Source organism: Gavialis gangeticus, unplaced genomic scaffold (assembly GCF_001723915.1).
Source record: "Gavialis gangeticus isolate Ggan-Ray unplaced genomic scaffold, GavGan_comp1, whole genome shotgun sequence".
NCBI classification, from domain to species: domain Eukaryota; kingdom Metazoa; phylum Chordata; order Crocodylia; family Gavialidae; genus Gavialis; species Gavialis gangeticus.
In genome coordinates this window covers 12882321-12904114 of record NW_017729004.1, presented here as the reverse complement: position 1 = coordinate 12904114, position 21794 = coordinate 12882321, and the positions used below count along the sequence as shown (strand labels likewise).

The window sequence follows — 21794 nt, the reverse complement described above, 5'->3', positions numbered from 1 at the left end:
TCCTGATCACTTTCTTCTCCTCCAAGTGCTTAGAAATGTATTCTTTCAGGACCTGCCCCATGAGTTTTCTATGGACTGAGGTGAGGCTGACTGGTCTGTAGTTCTAATGTACCCACAGTTTTTACACACATGTATCAAAAGACACAATGGGTTAATGCAGTTTTTACACACTGCTCTCTTTAGACTAATGTGCCAATACACTTTTCAGGAAGCACGACTGTACCCCGTACCCCGAAGAATTAGGAGTTACTCATTTTACTTTTATTTGTCAGGAATTCCTAACAAATTGCACAGTTCAGAGTCCCTTCCAAAAACAGCTAAACTGCAGCATGAAGCTACACAGGGCATTGGCCAAATAAACTTGAACAGGACTAGGTTTCACTTGCCTTTAGGGTGTACTTGGCTTACAAATACAAGGCTCTACAATATACCAGATTCAGGGTGATTAACACATTGTGTAATTATACTGGAATCACCTTACCTACAGTTTTTCATACACCTCTGATTTGAGTTGGAAATATCAGAATCAGTAATAAAGGAAATCTGTGAACACTGCAACAGGGAAGGAGGCTCTGATCTTTAGTCGAGGCACCAATTTATTCAAATATATTAATCTTCAAGTACATGCAAATCCACTAAGTAGGGAGAAATGCTGTAGGATCCTCTCCCTGCCCTCGCAGACTAAGGAAGAATTTCAAGGCCAATCTAGATATAATTGAATAAACATATTTTTTCCAGAACAGAGTCCTGAAACCCAGATAAGAAACATACATCTCAATGAGGTAAGGAGAAACTGTTGAGGAGCAGTGTTTTAGCATCCCTTATAAAATAGATCTCACATATTAGGATCCAAACCCAACCTAAGCCCTCTCTCACCGAAGGATAAATCATTCATTTAAGCTAACCACATTACAAACACTCTTTACAACTTTGATCCTATTTAGCAGGAGAATAAAAACCGATAGGGTCCTATCCAGCTCTCACTTCAGTCAGCCAGAATTTTGCTATTTATTTCAGCAGAAGAATAGGACCCATAATCCTCCATTCACTTGGCAGCTAAGCCCCGAATTGCGAGATCTGTGTATAATGCAGTTAACTTTGATGAATGTCATGATTCAGAATCTGACGGTCTATTTAATTTTGCCTTGTCCTGTTATGTTGACAAAACACTTTCTGTCTCTTCTGAACTAATTAACCTACAATAATTGCTTCCAATTTATTTAGCAGCTACCACATGCCTACTAAATTGTTAAATGAAAATGAGAAAGTTCATATTTCTCCCTTCTGTAGACTGGCGACCTTGGGCTTATTCACTCTGACAGAGTTTTTCAGCATTTGATTTTGTGTTTGAAAGGGTTATTGTTAATCACTTCAGCCTTAAATATAGTGTTAGTGTAATCTTGTCTGCAGATTTCTGTTTTCTGATCTTCACGTGCACTGTTGGTAGATGCACAATGCGTGGTAATATCAACAGAAAATGGTAACTCCCTTCCTAAACAAACTGCACGTATATTGAAACTGTTAATGCGTTAAAGGTTAACGTTCTCCCCAGTATTTCCCGGGTATGATTTTCAGTTGAGCTCATTGTTTAAACAAAACAATTGTTTGGGTGAAAGAGATGGGGAGCTGGAGGGAGAGAATAATTTTCCAGCTGCTGCTGGAATAACTAAGAGAGAAGTATATTTGATTTGTAGGAAAAAAAAAAACAGAATTGTGCCCCAATTCTGGCCGTAGATAGTTCCAAAGGAAAACCGGTAAAAAATGGGAGGTTTTTAACTATTCTGTTACTTTTACAAACCCTGTTTTTAATCTTGACATCGCTTTGCAGTCTACAATCATAAAACAACACCTGTATTTCCTGTCAGGTTTTTTCCCCCAATATAAATCTGATTTCTATATTTTAATTCAGCTTTCAGACAGAAGCAGAGGAAAGCATTTATATCAAATCCATTCCCCACATTCAGGGTATCTTGTACTAGGAGCTTTAAAACCAAAACACCAAGTTCTGGAATTATTAATTTAAAGCAAACAGGAGCAAAATCCACTATTTTTTACAGCAGTGTTCAACAGCTCACTGTATAAACCAGGGATTTTCACCCAGGGTGCCAGGGGTGCTTCGAGATCCTTTTAAAGATGCTGCACAATACTGGCACTGTTAGATGTGCAAGCACGATTCACAAGATCAAACCAGAGATTTCCAACAGGAACCCAGAGCATCAAAAACATTCAGACCCGCGGTAGGCTTTCTATGTTCTTTGCAACAGAAGAATTGCTCTGTGATTTCTCCATAGTCAAACAAGCAGTGAAAGTTATTTGTCCAAAGTCAAACTATACACGAAAGTAACATTTTCTGAGGGGTGCCTTGAGTCTAATGAGGGGTGCCTTGAGTCTAGAAATGGTGAAAACCACTGATATAGATAATAAACACATCGGAGGCACAATGTCAGAGGCTCTGTAAGCTAAACACGCAAAATATTTCCACCATGACTGCAAGCTAGCACAGTGCTCCATAAGATATCAACAGGGAAATAAGAGGCAACTGTAATAAGTTCAGAGCTTATGTAACCCATGCTTTTGGGATAGTCTAGTAGAAAAAAACCCAAAAACCAAGCGAACAAGTGACTTCACTGTTAACATAACCCATGGCTTCCTCAAGCAAGCAGGCTACACACGTTCAGCATCCCATGCAAAGACGGTGTTAGCTGTCACGTTCCTATGTTCTGCTTTTGAGAGGGAGACAGATAAGGTGAAAATCACTCCTGTATAGAGTAAGACCCACGAATCACTTAAGTTCCACTTAAATGGCTTTTGTGGGACTTCAGAACACTAAATCATTATTATCAATTCCGTTTTCTCTACTGTAAAAGCTGATGCTCCTCTAGGAATGACTGCTTAATATTTATAAAACCAGTTACATGCACAGCTTTGTATTTGGGATATAAAGAAGAATGGTGGGGGTGTAAAGCCAAAGGGGATTTTCCAGGAAATACAAACATATTCGGGATTACACTTTGGACTATAGGGGACAGCAGTTTCCTATTAGGCAGGAGAAGGAGAACATCTGCATACACACAACAGAAAAAGGGCAAAAGAAGATCTTTAAGACTTACCACTAGGTTTCCTATCACCATGACCAGCAAGAAGACGAGAAGGCACAATGGTTGTCCAGCTACTTCCATACAGTCCCACATGGTCTCAATCCATTCTCCACAGAGAATTCGGAATATAATGAGGAAAGAATGGAAGAAATCGTTCATGTGCCAACGTGGCAAACGGCCATTGGAGCTTATCTTGCTGACGTGATCCAAGTAGTTTTTCCCAAAAAGCTGCATTCCTACCACCGCAAAAATAAAGACTATGATGGCCAGAACCAGGGTCAGGTTCCCCAGGGCACCCACTGAGTTACCAATGATTTTAATGAGCGTATTTAAGGTTGGCCAGGACTTTGCCAATTTGAAGACCCTCAGCTGTGAACAGAACATAAAAACTTCATGTCAGTTTACAGAACCAACAAGCATTTCTGGCAAGGAGCTGTTAAAATGGGTTAAAAAATTACAAAACATTTGAAGGACTCTGAAACAACATGCGGTGCGGGTTATTGAAGCAGCAGTCTACGCTAGACTTGCTCTATGGTTATTATTAAAAGAAAAATTGTGCCTCTTGCAGGATAGTCAGAAGGATTTTCGGAGAATACACATTCAACATTGGGACCAGGTAGCCGTGACTTAGTTGATCATTTATTACCATTGTATTCGCTGGGGGAGGAAGGGTATGGAAAGACAAACCCAGGTCTTAACACTGACTTTTGTACTACGGCTTCTTAGAGAAACAAGCTCTCCGGACCTTTCAGAGCTCACCCCTCCAATGGCTGGGAGCATATCCTTTCTGTTTCTTAGCAATACATGGCAAGATGCTACTAGATTTGTTTTCCTATGTACAGCCAAAGTCCCACTTAAAATCTATATTACGGTTTTAAGTGGTGATTACCCCTCATGCTAACCTATACAGGTTGTAATTTCATCCCAGCCAAAAAGGGGTTGCTGAGAAATTTGCAGGGAGCACTCAGGCCCCAGCAGCAGCAGGCCATACACTGGCATTTTCCTACATTAAATATTTACAAATAGTAAATTTAGGAAATTAAAAGTCTTTCTAAAAAATGTAAACATAGCATTGGCTTTCATGGTCTTTCCGTTTTTATTTTATTTTTTTAAGTAATATCCTGGGTGGAATGATTAGCATGGATACCTCGGGACATGAAGTGTGACACAGTTGGCAGGCTGGCAAGAAAACTACTTTTCTGTTCCAGCATGTCAACAGATTCGCCCATTCATGGAACGCCCTCGCCCGCACAAAACAAAGGAGCCGGCAGTGAAAGATTTTCCCTGAAAGGCAGATGCTATGTTATGTTGTTACGTTCTAAAAAAAGAATTAGTTCGTGAATAATGCAGACATCTACTTTTGACAACATTTAAAAATGGAGTGGCATGTTTGTAATATGCTTAAGGCATAACAACCTTTTCAGTGACGTGTCGTTAGTTCTGGAGCATCTCGGTTTATTGATCAGCCATCGACTTTCATGTTACCATGCGGGCCTTTATAAAAGTGCGGGCTTTTCATTGCAACTGGGATCACAGACATTTAAAATGTGCCACAAGTGACTGCCGCATATTCTGCTCTCTTTTACTCTGATGTAAATCTGGAGCAATTCCGTGTGGCTTATGGTCTATAATTAGCGCCTGTAACAACTCATTTCTTTTGCAGTGAATGTGATTTGAAGACGAGATATTATATTCATAGAAGGGTTGATATTTTGTGAAAGGGAATAAGAGGACATATTACCAGTCGGAAAGAACGTAAAACGGACAGATTTCCCATGCTGGATAAACCCAGTTCCATCAGGCTTAAGGAAACAATGATACTGTCAAAAATATTCCAGCCCTGCTGAAAATAGTAGTACGGGTCTAGAGCGATGATTTTGAAGATCATTTCTGCTGTAAAAATTCCAGTGAAGACCTGGGGAAAGGAAACAGGAAGCAAGGTCAGCCTATAAACATTATCTCCTGGCTTTCTTTTTTCTTTTAACAGATGCTGTGAACTTAATACAGAGACAACACCACTTTACCGCCAAGTTCTTCTCTCCTGTCTAATGTATTGCCAGCATTACAAGGCTGGGTTTGTCTGCTCTTTTTACAGTGATATTTGGTATTGTTGTAAACATGCAATAACATCTGGGAACAAGCTGTACCTGGGGCACTGAAGCACTCATTTTCATCACCTATCATACAAACAAGTATCAGTAATGAAGTGCAAGAAGATGCCTTTTCAAGAGGTACCTTTTCAAAAGGCTACGTGTGTCCATTTCCGAGGGGAGGTGTGCCGGGGTTGCGGTCTACCTGTCGTGGCATCGCTTTGATTCTGCAGCTGCTGCACTCCCAGGCAATGCGCTTTCAGGCGATTGCTGGCAGTGCTGGCAATCGGGGACTCTAATTTGAGTCTTACTGTTCTTTTAAGAATAGACACAGCAATTTTCTCTTCACAGTGCCTTGAGAACACACAGCTTATGTATAACCCAGTTCAAATGTTACATGGCAAGACTCTTTTAACTGGAGCATTTTTTTTTTTTTGAAAAATAATATGCAACCACTACTTACGGTGGGAAAATGTGGGGGCAAGGCTGTTTGCAGACAGGAAACTGCTTTTAAGGGATGCGGCTGCTTTTAACCCATATTCACAAAGAGTGTGGGAGAGCTAGGTCTAGTCTGGTTAAAATCTTCTCCAAATAACTGCTTTAAGCACACGGTACCTGGGCAAAAATACACTTCAGAAGAGGAGGTGGTATGTTGCTGTGCAGTTATCCACGTACTATTTTATTTTGTTTCTGACCCTCTGGTTCATAGAGCTCTGGGTCCTAAAAACACGTCATGTGTTGCACATATATACTGCAGCAGTGGATCTTTTATGATAAAGTCTATGTGGCAGAGGGGCAGGGACTGGTCAGTCTGGGTCCGACCTGATTGCATACTCTGCGCATTGACACTCTACCCCTGGGAGGGACAGCGTGCTGGGCTAGATGGGCCTGTGGTGTGAGCTGCAATGGCATCTCTTCGGTTTTCATGTTAATGCATGCTCCAGATCAAATGATAGGCTCAAATCTAGACAGCAATGTATGCACAAGAAGAAATAGTGTCCTGAGTCTCTACCATAGTTCCCCCGCCAGACGGATTCACAGGATCCAAGTACCAATGACTAGGAAAACTAGGACAAGGGAGGTTGACATAAGAGTATAAAAGGAAAATACTAAGCAGCAAGTGGCTGAGGCCTGCATTTGAGGAAGATGGAACATTTACTTTTTAATCAAGAATGAACAGAGGTGGAGAGACTTCCAAGCAATCATTTAAAAAAGTTTCATATCTCAGCTGCCTTCTCTCTCTCTGATCGCAAAGATAAATTGTCTCTGCTCATTGCTGTTTGGGCTGTCATCCTGGGGTATTTCAGCCCTGATGGTCTCCAGCAGTGATACTGTACCAGGCAGCCTAGTTTCCGATTACTAACAAATCAACAATTTCTGAGTCACAATTGTTAGAGACACCTCGGAGTCCAGTACACGAAGCTCCTCGTTCCATTAGGGCAGTAAACAAGGCAATAGTGGACGTCTGGGAAACCGAACCCGGGTTACTAACTCAATAACTGATGATATCGTGGAGAGCACAAGACGCAGTTGCCGTGCTGAGAGGTGACTCAGGAGGAACCGTTTCTTTGTCTAAATCATGTTAATCAATACCTTTTTCAAGGGGAGACACCTAGCCTAATAAGATATCAAAGTTTCTAGAGACAACAAGGAATTTGTCTGTATATTAATGGCAAGTTTTGAATATTACTGGCTGTCGTTGTACAAGAGATTTTGCCTTCACTAATCATTCAGCAGGGTTATTACTTAACTTTTGCCTTTCGGGCTGTAAATTGGTACAGGTACTCCTCACTTAACGTCGTCCCAGTTAACGTTTTGTTATTACGTCGCTGATCTATTGGTGAACGTGCTCATTTAAAGCTGTGCAATGTTCGGTTATAACATTGTTTGGCCGCTGCCTGCTAGTAAGTAACTACTGTGACGTAATTGGAGTCGCTTAACATCGTTTCGCTTAAAGTCGCATTTTTCAAGAACGTAACTACGACGCTAAGCGAGGAGTACCTGTAGTCTCTATAGGATGTGGACTATGGCAATGACTGGCAACATTACTTACCAGGGGGAAGTGAACCAGTATCCTGGAAGTCCACTGATACTGGGACTTCTTCTGGCTGAATGTAATACTAGAAGTGATATCAAGGATTTCACCTCAAATCTTTCCTTTTGGCAAAAGGTTTCTAACATTTCAGCTTTACTATTGATTAATATCAAATAAACTTTCTTGGAAGGATGAGACATAGGGAGAACCTGCTGGCTGGTGTTGGAGAAGAGGCATCGGTACATGTAGCCTGATGCAAGTGAAGTCTGCAGGCATGTAATGCGATTCAAATATTTTTCCTGGTGTCATATAAAAGTGTGAGGCACAAGAATACCAAAATGCTGCATAACTCAGTAATGCAAATCATTTCACAGAATTGAAGATCCTCAATGCCGGACTCTCAGAAGTGTTAGATGAGAAGTCACAATCTCCCTCATTATAAATGAGAGGAAAAGGGCGCCTATTTCTTTGTCTTTGTTTCTCCTAAGGAGATTTCTCTAGAGGAAAGGAACACCGGTCTTTTCTTCCCTTTTATTTCCTCCCTTTTAATACTGCTATAATTATTTCAAGAGGGATCCTCGTAGGGAAACCAGTAGTGAACTGCTAGCATTTCTGGATTTTGTGGGGAGGAAGGAGGAGTAGAAGTTGTTTGTTTTTAAGAACTTGCAAAGGAAAGGGTATGAGAGGCAGACTGAGTTTTTACTAATTCATGCTAATCACTGCAATAGGTTGGAAAAATCTGATAAAACATATCTTGGTTGAACATGCTAATTTGTAGAAGTCGAAAGACTTCATGGGGATAATTCAATTTCAGCCCAGCTTCGCTAGGACACTGGCAGCTTTTGGAGTCCTGTCTGCCAGCCAGCCCGGCTTCCTGCCAGTCCACCTGCGTGCTTCTTGGCAGCCTCACTGGCACGTGGTCTCAGAGCCAGGGACCCCAGGACTTTCATGGTCCATGGCTCAGGGGCACCCAAGCTGGCAGACTGCCCTGGGTGTTGTGACTCCATTGCCTTTCGTAGAGGATGGTGAAGTTTTAGGCTTTTAAAATAAATTGGAAGGAACCCAGATTTCAATACACTGAAATCCTCTCCAGAATGGAATTAGCTTTTCTTGCCCATCTTCGAACGATAGAAAATGAGGGTTGGAAGGGACCTCAGGAGGTCACATCTAGTCCAACCTGCTGCTCAAAGCAGGACCAGCCCCAACTAGATGATCCCAGCCAAGGCTTTATTTAGCCAGGTCTTAAAAATCTCCAAGGGTGGAGTTCAAACCTCTCTGGGTAACCTGTTCCAGCACTTTACTACCCACCTAGTGAGAAAGGTCTTCCTAATATCTAACCTAAACTTCTCCTGCTGCAACTTGAGACCATTGCTCCTTGTTCTGTCATCTACCTCCACTGAGAACAGTCCAGCTCCATCCTCTGCAAAACTACCCTTCATTTAGTTGAAGGCTGTTATTTATCCCCGCTCAGTCTTTCCTTCTCCAGGCTACACAAGCCCAGTTCCCTCAACCTGTCCTCAGAAGTCATGTGCCCATCCGCACTAAGAAACCAGCTGGGATTGGGTTGAGTAGAACTGAGAAGAAAGGGTCAGGATGGTTGAAGAAACTGTCCTTCGCCTAACAAGGAGGGCAGCCTCATTGCCCAGTTCATTTTTCACCTCGGCACCAACAAGAGCAGTATCTCCCGACACTGGAGAGCAGGGTGACTCACAGCAGATACGTGACACTGCTTCTCAGCTTCTCTTTTTTCTCTCTCTATTTTCTTTGCTCCTCAGACTGGCTGCACACAGGTTGGCCAAGCTCAGCCCATGCAGAACGGTGGGAGTCATGTTGATCAAAGGACTGAGAGAGTCTAAAATTTCACTGTCTGTGACTTGGCAAGGGGAGAAGTTGATTAGCTAAATGTCCAGCAAGGAGCAGAAATATCATCTATCCAGAATACGAGGAGTAGGAGGCAGCAGGTTCTCCGAGGCCATGTGGTGAGAGGAGGCACTTTCACAATGGTGTATTGAGGGGACCTGCACATAGCTCCACGGGGAGAATTTTTTAGCCTTTGCTGTATCTGGTGCTTCCCATAATGAGCAAGTACATATATCTCGGAGCCAGGCAGCAGGTAGCCTGAAGATCCTTTCTGACCACAGCTACAAAGGGCGACCCCTCAAAACAAAAAGCACGTAACAGCTGGTGATTGGCCCATCACACTTGCAGAGAAATCAGTGCTGGCTGGAGGGAGATTGCACATGCAGATTTGATAAGTAAAAGGAACAGCGTGTGAAGATCCCAGACCTATCTTCTATACGGCTTCTACGAGACAGGACAACTGTGAGAAGTGTGTCTCTGGCTTCTACCTACGTATGTCTCCGTGGACCGGCCCCACAAGTCCATATTGCTGGATCTACATGAACAGACACACACAGGCTTTCTTATTTTAAATAACTGTTTGCAACCCCTTTTTAGACGCTTTAAATCCAGGAAGTTCCTCCCAGACAGCAGTCCACAAGGACTGTCTGCCTACTCTACTGAATACAACCAATGTTTTCTAAAAGATTGGGGAGTTTGGGTACCTCAGTTTTGTGAGTTCTGAATCTGAGGTACTCTAGCAAGTCCTCAGTTGTAACCAGGGTATATTCAGCACTTCTTGAAAAATCATGTTTCTGCAAACCACCTCTAGTTGAGAACCAGAAAATTAGGAAAACCTACATCATTAGATATTGTTGAAAATCCTGGTAATCGCATCCCTACAAAAAATATCTAACTCCAGTTTAGTTCTGTACAAGGTAGTGTCATATTTTTCCTGTTTCACTGTCTTTAACGTACAAATCACTCATGTTTGTTGACCAATGCTTCTTAATTATCTTAACCCCCCACCAAAAAAAACCCCTTAAAACCCCTTCTTTCATTATTTCCTTTAAATGATACCCCTGCAAACTGTTAGTAACAGCAGTAAAATTAGGCTTAATAGGGCACATGTACACGTGCAATTAATTCAGAGCAATAAACTCCAGCACATATCAGAGCAGAGTTTATTGCTCCCAGGTGTGCCATTTGAACGTGCACCAGGACTGCAGCATGTTGAGCAGGGCCAGAGCAGCCTTGGCTGGCAGAGGGCCCAGGGGTTCAGCCTGCCAGCCTGGGGCTGCTCTGACCCGGCTCCGCATGCTGCAGAGGGACAGGCTGGGGCATGAGGGTGCTTCAGCATGGGGCAAGCCAGCAGGCATCCCTTGCACTGAGGCACCCTCATGCCTCAGCCAGCTGGGACAGCACTTGTATTTACAAGTACTACCCTACTGCAGAGTTTATTAGTTTCCTGCAGCCTAATAGGGCCACAGGTGTAGACGCTGAGACATTTACTGCAGAACGAAGGCAATTTCTCTGCAAACATCTCACGTAGAGGCTCCCACTGACTGTAAATGAGCAACAGCATATGCTACCTTAATGCTACATGTTCTCCCTTCATTTTCTTTCAAAGCCTAGGATGGCAACCACTTAAAGAGTGCAACCCTTCCTTAACAAAACTTGTTCAAATTGGTGGTTACAACACACCAGAATGGGGTGTTCCTAGACCCTTTGGCTCCAATAGTTTGGGGCCTTCAGAACATGGAAGAGCAGCAAATAAACTCCAGATGTAAGTTCGGGTTTGAATTCACTTACCTGATTGCCTATGTTGAGCATGTTTTCAAATTCTTTTGTCATCTTATGATGCTCCAGAGCCATGAAGAGAGTATTCAACACAATGCAAAGGGTGATAGTCAGGTCTGTAAATGGGTCCATTACTACAAACTTTACGTATTTCTTGATTAGCAGCCACACAGGAGAGCAATCCCAAATGAGAAATTTAAGGGCAAAATGATTCCAGCATGGAGGACATTTCTGTTGTGATTCCTCAAGCTCTAAGTGAGAAGCATGAAAAGAAGGGTCAACTTACACTGAATGATGTGACTAGAAAATACTTTACACCAATCACAGCACAGAGAAAGCCCAAGAGCATTCACTTAATTCACCAAAAATTGTCTTTTTAAGATGCAAATGCTTCTATTTCAAAACCTTGCCGGACTATAAATGCTCTAGGCAGAGGTTCACTTTTTTTTGCATATTGCCCAGAACTAGCTGCATTGCCAGCTTTACCCTCAAAGCATGCAACTCCTCCAGAGTTTCAGCAGGATAAACTAAAATCAGAGCTATGACACAGGTCTAATTTACTTCAGATTTCTTTCCATCTTCATAGGATCATAGGAAACTAGGACTGGAAGAGACCTCATCAGGTCATCTAGTTCAGCCTCTTGCTCAAAGCAGGGTCATCCCTGACTAAATTCTGACTCTTCAGTTTTGGCAAGATAGTCTAGATAGCAGGGAAAAGAAAAACACTGCATCTCATTTAAATCTATAGTACGGGACTGAGATACAGAGTAGCATTTTAAAAACTGCCTAAGTCCCATTTTCAATAGTAACCTCAGGTGTCAGGACCCTAAAGGTAACATTTTCTAAAGTATCCTACAGGTTTAGGAGCCAAACTCTTATTTTTTTAGATCTATTGTGGACAATTAGGAGCCCAAGTCTCATCAAAAGTCAACAAGACTTATATACTTAAGGCCTGGATTCACAAAGGTGTAAAAATGCCTAAATCTTCCAAGCATCATAAGTACCCGAGTCATTTGTGAAAATGGTACTTTAGCTCTTGTGTCACTCAGACACTTCTGAAACATTACACAAAATCACTATTTTCTTTTTGTTTTGTTCATATTTTCCCTGTGTTATTTCAATGGCAGAACATTTAAATAGCCTCTCAAACAATTTGCATAGGATAACAACAAAAACAAATGAATCAGTTATATTCTGCACATTTATTATTCTTATTAACTGAAATATGTAATGCTTTTCTTTCCGGGTTTCCTTTATGGGCACAGAATGCAGTTGAAAGGTTTCATCTTATATAATCAGATCTTGAGACAAATAAAAACAGAACTTCAGCCAAACTTATTGCATCGAGTTTCTAAAGAGCCTCCTCTCTTAAGCCAGGGTGAATCCTCAGTGCTTCTTCCTTCATCGGGGGACAGAACTATGGTTATTGTGCCTTAGGAGTCTACCGGCAAACTTGCCCGGGAGGTGAAATCTTGGCCCTACCCAAGATAATGGGGCTTCAAAGGGATTGGGATTTCACCCATGAGTTTGAGTATCACTGCCTGCACCAACATGAGATGCTGACTGTGCAGTCGCTTGGTACTACTGCATAGTAGCTCATTGGTACTGCATGGTAGTGTCATGGGTCATGAACCGTCATGCAAGTACTAAGTGACTGCACAGCAACATCTGCACAGTCAGCATCTCGTGTAGATATGGCCAGTGTCCGCCTTCTGCCATACTTTATATATAGGTTATTGTTGCCATGAAAGAAAGGCCTCTGTTCCAAGGGCAAGGGGTGGAAGGATGGCACAGTACACTTTTTTCCTGCCACAGCTCCTACAGGTATGTAAGCACTGTGCCCACGGGGTGTCTGAAGGTTTCAGCTACACAGGGTCCTATACAGTGCTCAGTCGATGCACATGTTTACCATCCAACGAAGGAAGCAGAGCTTGAATGAGGCCCCTCCTTGTTCAGGTCTTGATTCAGCAAGGATCTTAAATATAACCGTAGCTTTAAGCATGCAAGCAGAGGCCTTGTCACAAGAGACACTTAGCACGTGTTTTATTTAGATTATATTAAGCATTACCGTGCCATATTAAAAGTTAGCATGTTTGGAGCAGTTGCACAGTGATGCTTGCTATGACCTAAGCCCACTCCGGGCAGCTGGAGCTAGCTGTGCCACCCCCTCTCACTTCCCAGACACTGACCACTGCACCAGACCACACGTTTTACTGTGTGGACATGTGGGTGCTTGTGGTTTAGGTGCAGTTAACACATCATAAGCACCATGTGTGACGTGGCCCCTAGGACTCCCCCTCACATGCTTAATGTCAGACATGTGCTTAAATCCTGCGAAGGAGTCCTACAGCTCAAGTACTTGCAAGTTAAGCATGCTCTTAAGACTCTTGCTGAATCAGGTCTGAATGAAACAGTGCTCATTCAAGTCCCACCTCCTCTTTTACACAGTAAAAATAGCACACTTAAAGTTCAGGTTTTGGAGCTGCTTATGTGCTAAAGATAGGCAAAGGTTTAAGTACTTTGTCATATTAGGGCCACAGCATGCAAACCCTAACTACGTGGATTAACATTTACAGCTCAATTGTGGCTTCTTTTATAGGCAAAGGGGAAAAAATAGCTCTCCCATTGACTTTACTAGGAATTGTATCAAGCCATTAGTACACCAGCTGAATGCATGCACTTCCAGTGCAGCCAATCTTCCTCTGTAACCTTGGTCGCTTCTGTTTTTATTACTGCTGCCACTAGATTCAGGACTCAAGCACACCCAACCAGTTCCCCCTGGAACACTGTTATAAAGACAACAGGGAAAAAAAATATTTTTTCATTTTCTTTGTGTTCAAACAGATCAATCAGTTTTGTTGAAAAGATCAGACAGGGAAAATTTTCCAAACCCAGCAGGTGATAATTGCAGACAGGTTCAAGTAACTAAAACCAGAGAGGAATGGAAACACTGGGAAAACCTTAATTATGGGTGTTGCTAGTGCTCCCGTCTCCAATAAAACTAAAATGGAGATAGTATTTCTGATCCATAATAACTCGAGGAGGAATAAACATTACTTACTAAAAAATTTCAATACAGTTATGCATAAAACACTATGTCATACCATAACCTACCATTATGTCATACATTACATGCCATACAGCTGGTCCAATAAAAGAAAGACATGAAAGATTTGGAGGAGGGAAGTTGTGGTTTTGGCCCTTCTTTTTTAAATAAGAAATTGAGGTCCTGTAAGCCTGGACCATGCTGAAGTGAATTTTATTTCTTAAAAAGGTTTAGTCAAAATGTCAAAACTCCACATGACCATATGAGAACTGATCTTGCAGACTCTGTGCAGCTGCAGAAAGTCTGTAATAAAGGCAAAGGAAGAATGGCCCCATGGAAAGAATAGTTTTTTTTCTCCTGTCACCTTTGTCTGTTGACCTTGTCTGCTCTGTGGCAAAGGGACTGTCTCCAGTCACACATACGGGACCCAGCAGAATGCTGCCCTGATATGTATATATATATATATGTATCTGTGATCACAAGCCTGTGATCTTTTGGCATTTACACAACAGAAATAGTGAAGTGGAAAGGCAGCGTTTCTGCTGCATAGAAAGTAGGTTGGGAAATGGATAGCTTGTGCACTGGAGAGAGTCGGCAGTGGTTGGGTGTCATGGGTAGACCACTGGAGTCCTTTAATCTTTCCCTGGAAGCACTGCAAGATAGTGTAAGGCAGGCACCTCAGGTGCTGTGTCCCACTACTGGCATCAGAAGACAGAGTCTTTTGCCCTTAATGGCTGGGGTGCTCTCCTGCATGTTGAGCCTTTAAATGAAGCTCTGCAAGGAAACCAGGTTTATATCACGCAAACAGAAGCTGATGTACATACATAAGAGGACAGGTACAGATATCGCACAAAAACCTAAGTGATTGGAAATTCATCTAAACCCATAACCATACAGAAAATCGGCACACATAGACCAGTCTAATTGAGATGGACCTGGGTTGACGTGAACTCAGATCTAATTGATTTAGTTTAGACTGGCGAATCAAACTTCTGCACCAGATCCCCTATCAATTAAAGTTAGATTGCTGACCTCCAGCATCCCAGCCTTCTTTGCGGCCCCCGATACCCTACCCTCACAGGGAATTGTGCTAGCACTCAGCCTGCACTTGGCTGATCCAGCCGAGTGCCCAGCGGGTCCCGTCTCTGAGCTGTCCCAGAGCCGAGCCAGCACAGACCCTCTCCCCAGCCCTGCCTCCTGCCTCTGCCCATCTGTCAGACATAGGCAGGCAGCAGGGGAGAAGTGAGATGTCTGTGTCCCCTGCATGAGCCCTGGGATCTGGGCACCTGCATCACTAGGCTGTACCCCCATACCCCTACAATGTACACACACCCCTGACACTGAACCCAGGAGAGCCCCTGTGCTTAGGCACAGCCCCATGGAGCCTGACTCTGGCTTCAGCACACCCAGCCAGGGATCCCCATGCCCCTGTGCTTGGGCACAGCCCCACAGAGCCTAATCCTGGCTCCCACACAGCATGTCTCAGAGGCCAGAGACAGGCACCCTGCCACTTGGACCCCAGCATGGATCACCCCTCAGCAAGAGCTGGTGTGGGTGGTTTGCCTCTGGTGGGTTGTGGTGGCAGTGGGCAGAACTAGGGTTACCATACGGTCAGGTTTTCCCACGCATGTCCTTTTTGTGGATCCTCCCATTTCTATCCAGGTAGTTTTTAAAATACCAACAGATGTCCAGGATTTTGCTCTGCTCAGCACTGAAGTTTTTCCTGGTGCTTCCTGGTTTGCCCTAGCAAGGATCTGCTTGAGGTTGGGGGGGTGACTGGAGGTAGGGGGCATCACGTGCGCCTCCGTGTGCACACGCACGTGTTCAGCATGCAGCCAGGCAGGGTGGTAGGAGCAGCCTGGCAGCTGGATGCAGGTAAGCCTAAGGGGGGCAGGTGTTGGAGGGCCAGGGTTTTGGGACTATGCAGGGAGGCTGTGTGTATGGCAGGGGTGTGTGGATGGGATGGGTGTGTGAAGGGGGGCAGGTGCTTGGGGAAGTTGTCTGGCAGCTGGGGCTGCAGCACGGTGGGGGGGGGCACCTGCCCCTTCAGCTGGGGAAGGGTGTGGGGGTGCCCTTCAAGGGCAGCAGGGAGCTGCGAGGCCAGGTTGGAGGCACTGGGGCCAGTGCCTTTGCCCACAGGTGGGGGGCAGCCAGAAGATGTTGCAGGGCTGGGGGGAGCAGGGGGCTGTGGGTGAGGAGTGAGGGGCACTGGCAGGGCTGAGGGGGGCTGTGGCTTGGGAGTGAGGGGCACTGGGGGGACAGGGGAGTGTGGGGCACAGGCAGTGTCAGAGGGCTGCGGGTTGGGAGTGAGGGTATCAGCAGGGACAGGGGGGCTGCGGGTTGGGAAGGGCACCAGCATGGTCTGGGGGGTGGGGTACTGTAGGTCAGGAGTGAGGGGCAGGGCACAGGCATATCACGGTCCACCCCACAATCATATATGACTCCCCACCTCTTTTTTGAAACTGGAAATATGGCAACCCTAGGCAGAACATTGGGACTGGGCCTGCGTGGAAGCAGCCCTGTGACCCCCATGACTCGACCACTGCTGGCAGGTACCTGGGCCCTGGGCATTTGTGGTGCTGCAAGGATTTTCTGGCTCACAGCTACAGGATCCTGAAGTACTAGGGAAGGGGATGGGGAGTGGTGGGGTGCTTGCCCATGCCCAGTAGCCAATCAGGGGTGGCACAGGTTTTTGGCTGCACTTGGCAGTCTCCAGCAGCCTGGAGATGCTGGGAGGCACACAGGAGCATCCCCAACTTGCAGGCCTCGGCCACTGCGCGCCCTTGCCACCAAAGGACAAACGTGCATACTGTGTGCCACTGATCTAACTTAGGCAGCTTACAGAAAACCACGTAACTTAGATCAAGTCCATCTTGGGCTTCTTGAACAACTGTACTTAGCCAGATACACTGTAAGACTAGAGGCAAAATGCTCCACAGCCATACATCCTCCATAGTCACTTATCCCTGTATAAAGGGACTGCCATGCAGGTATAAAACATGATCACATCACAAAATGGGCATGTAACATCCACTTTGTACAGTTGTGTGCAGGGCCAGATTAACACAGGCAAACTAGGCACATGCCTAGGGCCCTAAGTGAAGAAGGGGCCCAGTTGTGCTTATTTTATATAATTATTGAGTGAAAAAAGTAATATAAATATACAGCATTAAGTAGATGCCCACAAGTTTGTTTGCCTAGGGCCCACTAAAGAGTTAATCCAGCCTCGGGTGTGTGCACCTTCACCAGGTGAAGGCGCTGGCAATACTAGTTAGGTATCCCTAAAGCAGCTCTGGCTGAGCAATTGGGTCCTGAGTCCCCATGGGAGGGCAGGGCTGGAAGATGCCACACCACTGGGCCCCTAAGAGCTGCAGCACTACTCCTACTCCTCTGTAGTGACTCTAGCCTAAACAGGCTCCACTCACAAACAACTGAACTCACAAGTAACCGGTTGCAGAATCAAGTCTCCCATTCTCGAATACTGACATTTCTCCGGGAAGCTCTGCAACGCAGAAGCTCCTGTAAAAAGCAGCTGGCAAAGGAGTTAGCAGAGAGGCATCCTTTGAGATGAAGCCATTAGCATCTGGAGATGCTCTACAATAGGTAACATTTTAAAAGGGAAGGATTCCCTCTCACCAGACACAGTCATCGACTTTAGGCTGTCACTTTGCAGGACAGTGGCATATTTGGGAAGGCTGAGGGGATCATTTTTCCGTTGGAAGAGATTTAGGAGATATGGACTCAGGGCAGTTCCTATCTCTGTATCATATGCCCCTTCCTCCTCCTCCTCACCCCCATGCCTACCCACTCTACGTCAAGGGCTCCATAACTACACACAGGCAATGGCGCCTTTAGAAAGCCCAGCTGCAGTGCCATTAGTGATGGAGTGGTATCTTTCATCTTATTTTCACCCGTCAATGCCTACCTGTTTGCAGATCAACCTGAGCTAAATCTTCACTGCTGAGTGAATTTGACTTAATTCCTCTTGGATCAGCATAGTGGGAGTGAAGGTGGGCATGCTACAGAATAGCACTGAGCTGCACAGGGCAACTGTGCTAACAAAAGAGCACTCACGATAGCAACGGCTGAGCTGTGCTAACTCCAGCTAACTTGAGTTTAAAGCTCATTGCTCTCATGGTGAAGGATTCGGCATGTGGTTGGTCCTTGATTTAGGGGCAATGCTCAAATTATATCTCAAGTTCTAATCTGAGTCAACTGCGCTCACTGTGTGCTGCTCCCCTGCCTCTGCCTTGTACCTTTGCCCTGCAAAGTGCCATCACCCACAGGTAGTGGTTTTTAGTCGCTTCTATGAACGGACTTTGGTGACTTTGAAAAGGCCACCTCCAAGACACCTGTTGGCATTGAGGTGGCCAGACATATCATGGCAGTGAGGATAGCATGTCATGGACAGAGGAGCAAGGGTGGACAAGCCCATTCCCCTCCCTGTTGGTGCTCATGCATCTACTGAATTACTAGTATTCTTCCCTGTTCAGTCATGGCAGTTCATTCTGCACGTTTGGATTGTATTTCACAATAAGACTTGTGGAGATCTATGCGTCTAATGGTTCACACTTGGTGCATCCATCCTCACTATATGTGCTAGATCTCCTTGTTTTATCCACAGAATCTGAATGCCACTCGAATTTCTAATGCAGCTGTGTAAGAAAGGCTGTTTTATTCTGAAGACAGGCCTCCTAGAGGCCTATTACAAGGCTTCTCAATGCACCATTTTGTGAGATTTGTTTGAAAATAATTTCTGCTAATAACAATATATTAGCTCTTATGACTTCTGAGGCAAGAAACACTGAAATGTTGCTGACTTCAAGAAAGGATAGTGGGAGGGGGAGCTGCCAACTGTCATTGCTTATTATTGGCAAATTAGAAATTTGTCTTTCTTTGTTTTGAGGGAAGAGTGCTCATTTCTGCATTATGGAGATGAACTGTGAAACATTCACAACTGATACGATTCTGTTCATAGAAAAATATGAAAATAAAGCACAAATCTGAAGTCCAGGAAAAGCTTGTCCATAAAAAAAATTACAGAAGAGGCTGTTGTAGACACTTTGGGCCAGATCCTATTCCACTTATTAGGCATCCAAATGGACTTAGACACCTAAGTGGGGTCTTATTCCACCCTGCTTCAGTGTCTGAAACAAATGTTAACATGTCAACTTTGGCAACCTGCCATCACCTGAGCCAAGGACTGAGCCACAAAAAGCAGTGAGTAGGAAGGGAATGCATCCACCTTTTGTCCTCTTTTTCAGGGACTCAAGCAGGGTAGAACAGGATTACGTTCAAGCATCTAAGTCTACTTCGACACTTAACAAGTGAAATAAGATCAGGTCCTTTCCTCATTTGACAAGGATGTGGCTTTATTTAGAGCTCTCACCGGCAGAGTTGCCAACTGCTCATAAATTTACGGACTCCCTAAAGAACACCCTAAAAATGCCTGTCCGTAAAAAACACAGAGCTACCACAGTTTTAAGCTAAATAAAAAATGATGTTCCTTTGTCTTTTCAGTGCTACTCCAGCATGCAAGACCCCTCCTCTCTCTCTAGAAATGTTCTGTCACCAGGCCACTGTGCCTGTCCTCTGCCTCAAACAGCCACTCCCAGTGAAGGTACAGAAAAGGGGGGCAGCACTGCTTGGATGGAGTCATGGGCCTGGAGTGGGAGGGGGTCTGTACCAAGATTGGGGAGTGGGACCAGTGGGGAGGTTGGCTGGGGAGGGCAGCAGGATGCAGGGTACAGTCAGGAGTATCACAGTAAAAACACATCAGTAAAAATGTTCCTGTCAGTAAAAAACATTCAGATTGTCAGTAAAAATAGTATTTTTGGGTTGGCAACAGGTGGTGTGCCAGACCAAAACCTTGATATGAGCACTCTGAAGACCAAATTCATATTTGGATATATTTAAAAAAAAAAAGTGTGTGTGTGTGTATTTGTGATCACAAGCCTGTCTAGAGCACATCTGTGTTTTTCTCTATGCAACAGACCTTGCTCACTCATTCCCACCCCAGTGGACCAGCTCTTGAAAATAAGGTAACACAGCTATCTTACGGTAGCCCTGAGACTGTGCGCTGAGAACAGCTCTCAGACTCTCTGCCTCCGGCCTGTCTATTTGTGTGGCCTGTCTATCTGCGTGTGCTCAGGGCTGCTTAAGATAGTTAAATGGCCTGACTGCCAGGATGTAGTGCATGCAGAATGGAAGTGAATGGGTGGGGTATGCTTCAATGAAGTGGTCTTTGGTGTTGGACAGAGACAGTGGAGAAAAAACTATGCTATTACAGCCCAGTATTTGGGAAGTCTGCAATGTAGATGGTAATCTAAATAGTGACTAGACTGAAATCCTGAAGCTAGGACAGTAGGGGGTTACCCACAAGGGACCTCAAAGGGGATCCTTGGAGGGGTCTTGCAGAAGAAGGGCCAAAACTTTCAGCGGCATTTAAAACATTGCTTAAGGATAACAGTGTTAAAACAGATGGATCTCATTTGTAATGTGGAAGAAGTGAGGAGGGAGGGGAGAATTAAGCAAATAATTGATTTCTATTGAGGGGAGAAATACCAAGGTTCAATAGTTTTTTCACAATATGTTCAAAAGTGACACCTCTTAAAAAAATATCCTGTGTGTAAATATGTGAGCAAAATCCAAATCTGCAAGTGCAAATAAGTGCGTATACTTAGGCAGTAGGTAATTCAGCATCTAACTACTTGTCTTGTACAGGCTAGGGTTTTTTTCTGCACAAATTCTGATTGTGTGTGTGCCAACTGAAGTATGCTTAGGTTCAAAGGTCAAGTGCAATTTTTAAATTTTATATATATGTGTGTGTGTGTGTGTGTGTGTATTTCTATGAAATCTATGAAATATATGTATATATCTGTTCATCTCAAGCTCTGGATCTACGTACAAATGTAGAAATACAGTGTTAATTTATTAATTAAAACACATGATCCCAGGTCTACCAAGCCAGCTAAACTCCCCAGCAGAAAAATCTTCAACCTTTAAAAGCCATAAAAATAAAGCTCTGATGTGTTTGACAGACTGGAATACAACTGCATCAGATTGTGAAGATTATTTTTTTTATCTGTGTTGAAGCCTTGCATTGAGGCCATTTGACTTTGTAGATTGAGTAGACATGGACTGTAACACTATGTTCGGGACAGCTTCACTCTCCGGGGGAAAACATTTGATTGGTTGAATTGGGGGTTGAGCGCACAGGTCTGAGGCCCTATTTAAATCCAGGGTCCTGTTCTTTGCAAAGGATGGTGACTACTGCCACCCATTAAAAGGCCTACGCAGCTAGAAATGCTGCTGAACCACAGTTGCAGGGGGGCAAGCTCACAGCATGGGCGGGAGTATATCACAGGACGTTAGGTGTTTTCAAAAGGCTGTAACTCTGGACTGCTTTAAGAGTGAAGTCCCTGTGGGTAAGAAATTCTATTGCTAATCCCATGTTCCTTGCTTTCCTGCAATGTTGCCTCCAAAGGAGTCAAACAATGAAACCTGGAATGTGCAGAGCCTACGTTAGGGGTGGGCAAAATGTGGCCCGTGGGCCAGATGTGCCCTGCCAGGCCATTCTGTCCAGCCTGCAGGGCCCCTAAAATTTTTTGAAAATTAATATTTATCTGCACCTGGCTTCTTGTCACGAGGTCCTTGATGGCTTGCCACAACTCAGTAAGCAGCCCTCTGCCCAAAATAATTGCCCGGCCCTGGCCTATGTGGAACTCTGCGGAAGAAGGTCTAAGCACCGGAGACCCTGGGAGGTAGGGGGCCAGACAGCAGCCCTTTTTTTGTTTTTTGGGTTTTTTTAAAGAAATGTTTTTGGCGTTCCAAGTCAAATCAATTCCAAATCCGTGAGTCATTCAAGAACCACGTGTGGCCCTGCT

General features: G+C 44.4%; 1 protein-coding gene across 1 annotated transcript in view; it reads right to left on the bottom strand.

The window, feature by feature from the left end:
- LOC109291212 (sodium channel protein type 5 subunit alpha-like) overlaps positions 1 to 21794 on the bottom strand; it is a 374712-nt gene that overhangs the window by 152229 nt on the left and 200689 nt on the right. The window contains exons 14-16 of the mRNA XM_019508100.1: positions 10875 to 11113; positions 4840 to 5013; positions 3111 to 3467 (exon numbers count right to left, since the gene is read on the bottom strand). Of these exons, the coding sequence (XP_019363645.1) occupies positions 3111 to 3467; positions 4840 to 5013; positions 10875 to 11113 (770 nt within the window). The remainder of the gene's footprint in view (positions 1 to 3110; positions 3468 to 4839; positions 5014 to 10874; positions 11114 to 21794) is intronic.